General features: G+C 28.7%; 2 protein-coding genes across 2 annotated transcripts in view; one reads left to right on the top strand and one right to left on the bottom strand.

Annotated features, from left to right (window-relative positions):
- Positions 1–6,131, bottom strand: part of LOC107455512 (thioester-containing protein 1 allele R1-like) — a 16,177-nt gene extending 10,046 nt beyond the window's left edge. The window contains exons 1-5 of the mRNA XM_071182411.1: positions 6,103–6,131; positions 4,450–4,606; positions 2,236–2,426; positions 946–1,095; positions 801–863 (exon numbers count right to left, since the gene is read on the bottom strand). Coding sequence (XP_071038512.1) covers positions 801–863; positions 946–1,095; positions 2,236–2,388 — 366 coding nt within the window. The 5' untranslated portion in view covers positions 2,389–2,426; positions 4,450–4,606; positions 6,103–6,131. The remainder of the gene's footprint in view (positions 1–800; positions 864–945; positions 1,096–2,235; positions 2,427–4,449; positions 4,607–6,102) is intronic.
- The window catches only part of LOC107444147 (uncharacterized), a gene marked incomplete in the record, with an annotated part of 30,330 nt that overhangs the window by 12,618 nt on the left and 10,381 nt on the right, over positions 1–7,331 (top strand).

The raw sequence follows: 7,331 nt of genomic DNA, 5'->3' as shown, positions 1-7,331 counted from the left end.
AAGATTCTGCAAAATAATTTATTACCGAAAAATATTATATTTTTATTTGTATCTTCATAATTTTGTGCAAAATACACTTGTTGTTTTTAAAGCTAAATTATTTTTGTCAACAAGTTTTTTTCTCCCAAGTTTTTCGTAGGCCCCTGAATTTCGTAGGCCCTAGGCACGTGCCTAGTGTGCCTATAGGTTAATCCGGCCCTGATCACTGGTATTTAGCCTTTAATCACCTTAATGGAAGGCAGTGCTTCATATTTGGCCGCTGTGATTCATGCATACTATTTTATTTTATAACCAGCATGGAACAGCCGACACATTTTTGAGTTTACGGCTATCATTGTTTGATTCCGTAATTTTGCAATTTTTAACCCAACCCAGAAGACAAAGGAACACACATTTCAGGAAACAAAAATTTAAAATTTAACCAAATACTCAAAGGAGTCGAAAATAAAAACGAAATTTCACATTAAAAGTTCTTGGTGCAAAAAGTAAAAATATTAAATTTTATGAATAAGTTTTTGCAGTTGGTAACCTTCACTGTATGAATAATTGATGAACTAGTTAGAATTTATTTCTAAGGTTTTTCCACTAAAAGGATCCAGAATATCCACACAAAAAATTATCACTGGCAGTAAACTAAGTTCAAAATCTTTCATCATTAAAAACATTTTTTTAAAAATAAATGTACATTTCATCACTATTATTTTTTAAACACTTCACATTCCATCACTAATAAAAAATTTTTTAAAAATGCATATTTCAGAAAAATTTTAAATATTTCGACTAGAAAATTAAAGTTTCACCTGAACTAGACCAACTCCAAAACCTTCAGCTTGAAGAGCAACAGATCTGACATCAGAAGGTAACTATTGGTATGGAAAAAATATATATGAAATTCTTGAAAAAAAAAGGTAACACTAAAAAAATTTTAATAAAAAAGTAACTTACAATAACATTTTGAAGCACCATGGCATTATCAGAATTAATGCTTAATGTTTTCTGCATATCATTGAAGTTGTAAGAGATGTTAATAGATATTGAAGCTGAAGCAAGTCTGACGCCCAAAGAAGCCAAGGCTTGGATACCAACGACTGTGTCCTAAAATGAAAAAATATTTTGTAACTTAAAAATATTCCTATATATTAGTCAAAAATATAAGTCTTGTTGGCAATAATGTGATTTTAAAGTATTTCAAATACATAAAAGAAATTTTATCATACAAGTCCTTAGAGAATACAGTAATAAGCTAAATTTTTTCAAAAGTGGTCTTTTTACATAATTATTTCTAGAAAGGTAATTCAGAAGTTTCTAAAAATTGCACTAGATAACAGCACAAAATAAAGAAATATTTATTGCATAAAAGGAAATTCTGTTTTATTAAAATTGCTAATCTGAACAATGTGAAAAGGAGACATATTACATTGGCCAAAGCCTTTTAATTGTTCGATTATTCTCAGTAATAGTTTTATTCCGTCACTTGTTGTTGCAGTTACAAAATAGTATGCTAACACAATATGGATAATTTATCCGCATTATAAAACTAACTAAAAATTACTTTATTCCTAGCCTAAAGAGAATCTACATAATTTTGAATCTTTGGGGGCTAATGCAGTTTTGGATATGTGATTAATTTTACTAAGAAGCACATGTATGCTTAATTATAATATGTCTAAAAATTCTGCTTGAAAAAAAAACTAACCACATTTATTTGAAGCAGCTTTCTTCTACATCTGCATGCATTTAGAATGTTCTAATTGGAGGCTGAGTTTGAGTCCAAAAAGGCTATAAATACAAACTAATCCTTAACTCAAATGTTCTTTTCTATTAGACCTTTCCCAGGGTACATTTCAACTGAGTTACTCTCTGTGTAATGTACTAATAAGTCATTCTCCGATCCACTATCCGATGTATCCGAATACGATTCATCCTCCGATTAGTACAATGCTTGTTTTGTAGTAGTAAATATGGACTGAAGCAAATATCACACCACTGTGCTAGATATAAAACAATTTAATGCAAATGTGCAATGAAAATACTTGAGAAGTTTTAACCCAGACCTAGTTGAAGGCTACATGGCATATTAGGTATGAAGTAAATAACATTTTAGAGAAGGATAGGAAATTAGAGAAATTTTAGCATCTTCTTACAGTTGCTATTCAGAAAATTTTTAATCCAAACTTTGCCGAAGGCAACAAAGGATGATAGATATAATGTAAAAATAACACTTTTAAGACTTACCTGAGTGGAAGAATAGCCTCCATACTCATTTTGCTGGGAGATCATCCACCTAAGAATGGGTAAGGCTCCGGCAACATCTCCTCGCACAGAGTATGTCAACAAGGCATAAGCAGTCATCTCTACGTCTTGGGATTGAGGCTCATAGTAAGGCATTGAGTTGTCCTTTGGTTTTTGCCAGTGGATGGTATCAACTGAATTGAGATTAGAAAATTAAATTAATGATAAACTTTAAATGAGATATCACTACAAGAATTTTAGACAAAGCAATAATTTCAGACAATATATTAAGACAACAAAACAAACTTTGGAAAATTAGGAGCAAATGCTAACAGTAAAAACAAATATTACACCAAATTTATTTACACAATGGAAACACTAATTAAGTTACACAAAGCTTTTCTAACTACTTAAACTTGAGATAAAAGATTGTATCAAATAATAATACAATATTTAAATAATAATGTATCAAACATTTTAAAAGATCGTATTGATATTTAGGGAAGACTTAAAAAATTTCACTTTATTTTATCATACAGCTAAAATTTCTTAAATAAATGAACAGAAATAAAATAGTCATCTACAGACACTGTCTCCATAGCAATTATTACTAGCTTTAAAAAGTAGAATAATAAGTACTTTAGTTTATAAGAAGAAAATTTTCATAAATAACAAATAGGAGCAAAAAATATAACAATTTCATCATTTTCTGTTATTGTCTAAGTACTTGGTCAGTTTTGTCAAATTTTAAGATTTCCATTTCTATTTCAGATAAATTACAGGTCTCTGCATTTGGGGAGCTGAACACAAATTTAGTTTTGCTAACAAAGCTATAGTTAAATCTCTGAGCAAAGGTCCCTTGCGAGACTGAGCCTATGAGACCAGTATAACTAGGTGGCTGTTTTTCAGTGCTATCAACCAATCAATTATGTAAAAGATTAAAAAAAAGGAAAACATTAACTAAAATAATGATCTAATCGCGATCACTATTAATTTTAAGTGGCATTGATTTGAGTATTTTTTCAATAATGTAGTATAGCTTACTTTCTGGGGTTTATTTCTTTTTCACTATAGAAAACTTAAATAAAATTCATGCAGACACCCATTTGAGTAGGATAAATAAAATTCATGCAGACCCCAGATTGAGTAGGTGGAATGAAACTGTCATTCCACTTACTATGATAGATTTCTGTATGAAAGAATTCTTACAAACAATAATTGAAATGAGATATCCATTGAGTGATAATATATTAAGTAGTGACCAATTAAAATTATTGCAAACTAGAGATGAATAAATGAAAAAAAAGAGTGATTAAATTCACTTTTAATTGAAATTCATGCTTGCAGCGCGTGGCCATTGTTCAGAAAATTGCTGTTCAGAAGTTGGTCCTCAAGTAAATCTTATGAAAAAAGTTTAGTTCCATTAAAATATGTTCGGTCTTCCGAGATTGTCGTTATTTAGAGGTGATACTTAACACTAATCATACCATAACGGGTCAAAAGACCAGTTTTTGTATGTTGTATTGTATTGTATTGAAAAGTGTTGAAAAAATACCGGAAATTTAAGCAAGAAAAAAAGATGTAGGAAGATGTATCAATAAAATATTATGAATGTAAATATGAATCCCAGTGTGTGATTTTTAAATCTCTTGACTACAAAATAGTGTAAATATTGCATGTTTTTTTTTATGCATGTTATTTTTTCTATTGCATGGTTGAATCTCTGATTTTTAATTTCTGTGATTATAAAATCTCAATGCGAAACTTGAAATCACCTGAATATGTGACGTGATACATAGTTTCAAATTGCATGCAATTTTTAATTCCGTTAATACGAATCACGATGCGTAATTTAAAATCTTGTAAATGTAATTTTAAATAGTGTTTACATAAATAGGAGATAACGTAAAAAATTTAAATATTTTTCAAGAATTCGAAAAAACAGAAGTTTATTTTTTTAAAAGGAAGAATTTTACATTTTATTAATTGAAAAAACGGAAATTCTTACAAAAAGCGGGAAAAATATCATTGTGCAAAAACACTTATTTTATTACAGAAATTACCATTACATTTTAACACAAATTTAGTATTCTGCTATGCACAAACTGCTAATTGAAATAATCTCAAGAACCTTATGTCAAGTTTATGCATTAAATGAAACACCAACAGTACATAAATTAATACAAATTGATGAAAATAACACTCAAAATATTTTACCTGCATTGCTTTATGATGAATTTCTCCTGGTTCATCAAACAAACCATCAGATTTTTGCTGTTTGGACAACCATTCTAATGCAGAAGTCATTACACCATCATCAATTTCCATAAATTCTTTAGCCTGGTGGAATGATCGAACTACAAATGCTGTAAGCCTAAGGAGTTTAAAAATTTACGATAAATCAAAATGATATATTAATTTATCACCTTAAATAAATAAAGTAAAACAGCACTTTACATTTGAATGCTTAAGCTAACTACAAATCTAACGGTTCACACATTTAAAAATATTGTTTATAGCATGTTTTTTGATTCACAATTCCCACTATGTAAAATTTTTTTAAGAAACTTCAAACCTAACATCACCTCAACAGTAAAAAAAAAATTTAAATATAAAAACAATTTGATTTATGAGGTTTTTTTCTCAGTTGTATCTACTGACTGCTGGATGCACACCGCAGGAAGAGAAAAAAACATTAATTACTCTGAATAACTTTAGGTCTAATGATCGGATTTTCATGAAGGGAGAGACCACAAATATGATGATTGGTTAGTGCAGACTATATTTTAAGTTACAAAATCAAATATAAAAGCGTCTTTTCTCTGCATAAACGTACCTTTCTTTATATGGAATTGAATTTCTGATCCTGAAAGTATGGGGGTAGACTAAATATGGAAAATATGCCCCCCAATAGTTTGGTCAGGAGAGCGATTGAAAGTTTGAACCACTTAATGTTAATTTTATTTTGTGTATTTCACCATATCTTAAAAGCTTTTTAAGTTGAAAATGCACCCTATGTGCATTAGTTAATTATTATAATATAGGGTGTTTATAAATTCCCGGACCTATTTTGATGTTTAATAACTCATAAAATAATGAAGATATAAACAAACTTATGGCATTTACTGATAGAATAACTCATATATTTTCCTTTTCAGGTTTGAATATCTTTACTTTTGTAAATATAGTCTGCGTGTGTGGTTAATTTCAGATAATTTCATTTTCCAGTCTAAATATCTGTTCTTTTCTAAATATCATCTGCTTTTCAATTGCATTTTTCTCTCTTTTGTTTTTGGCAACTATTGCAATGTTACGTTTACTTTTGATGTGTTTGTTCTATGTAGTACTTTTCTATGCGATTTTTTATTCGAGCGGATATTAAGGAGAATGCATACACCACAAAAAAGAAAGCACAGATTTTATGGTGGTTCATAGAAACGAAATCGATAGTGCAAGCACAGAGATATTGCAGAAGAATTTACCAAAAAGATCCTCCATCCAAAAGCAGCATCTGTTACAGGAGGATCTTGTTGAACATTGATGACCTAAAAGCTAGAATTACAGCTGCAATAGCCTCTGTGGATGTCGGCATGCTTGCCGCTACCTGGCGTGAAATTGACTATCCACTTGATATTCTCGGTGCGACGAAGGGGGCACACGTGGAAGTTCATTGACAAGGGTCATGAAACTTTTTGAGTCTATCTAACCATTTATGTTATTAATTTTAATCTATCTTTATTATTTTATGAGTTATTAAACATCAAAATGGGTCTGGGACTTTATAAACACCCTGTAAATTTTTAATAATCATGGGTATATTATTACTCAGATTTCTTTTAAAAATTAAGATTTTGCTAAATTATAACTCACCATGTACTTCCATTTTTGTCATTATTTCCAAAAGCACTGAAAGAACCATCATTTCTTCTGTATGTCAACTCTCTTTGGTAACCTGTAAGTGTAATGTTTGGATAAAGATAACTTATATTTTTTCAGTGTTTTAAAAATGAAATTAAAAGTTAGTATAATACATACCACTTTCCATAAAATTCAGAGATTTCTTCTGTATTGTAGGAGTCAGTCTGTTAACTCGTTTTAAGTATTTAGTAATAACAATGTTTCATACAAAATTCAGCATATTTTGCTCACCACAGCCTTGAGGCATTCTAAGCAGTTTATCTAAATTATTAACAGTAGGACCTAACAAATCTCCTGTAACATAAAAATAATTATAATGTATAAATATCACTATATTAATTAAAATTTTATGCCACTTAATTTGTTACACAATCAAACTATTCAAGCTACTGTTAAATTACCCCAGACTAAGTTTGGAAAGCAATAATAAAGTTCCCAATAAATCCAACCATCAAACCATCTCAAATAAATGTAAAATCTTTTTATCCAGAATATTAAAAATAATCAGAATACAGAAAATTTTATTAAAAGTTTTAATTTAAATACATTACACTAAGATTACTATAGTTAGTTCTTCTTTTAACATTATATCTTCACATTATATAACCACTGGTTATCATTATATTAAAATATCTTGCTATTTAATTCAAAATTTAAAAAAGTTAATTACAAACCAATTTTACACAAATGTTACTTGAAAAATGCTTTTAGTTTTAATATTAAATATATTCTCTTAAATTTTGAACAGTAAAAAAATAATCTGTATTATAAATCTCTGCTTTTTTTTACGATGTTCAAAAGCAAACTTAAAATTGGAAAAAGATAGAAAAATTAAAACAAAAAATGTTTCATAAAAGATAAAATCTATGTGGTTAATTTAAAATTAAAAGTTTCTCAAGTTTTATTCTACAAAAAATATGCCCCCATTAAAAATTCTGCATATTTTTGAATATCGTTATAGGAAAAGTAATATTGGTTTCAATCAAAACAAAATGCTTTTGTCTTTGAAGATGTTACAATAAAAAACACCACAAATGAAGAAACATTAAATAGTCAGGAACAATACAGTATTTACTACTGAAACACTTTGAACTTATTAAAATTATAAGCATATACAGGGATGAGAGTAGTCAGAAAGTAAAAAAGAGGAAATCCAAGAAAAAAGAAAAATAAAAATATAT

This window comes from Parasteatoda tepidariorum, chromosome 6, assembly GCF_043381705.1.
Source record: "Parasteatoda tepidariorum isolate YZ-2023 chromosome 6, CAS_Ptep_4.0, whole genome shotgun sequence".
Lineage (NCBI taxonomy): Eukaryota > Metazoa > Arthropoda > Arachnida > Araneae > Theridiidae > Parasteatoda > Parasteatoda tepidariorum.
Note: the sequence above shows the minus strand (reverse complement) of the source record. Positions and strands in the feature narration are given on the sequence as shown.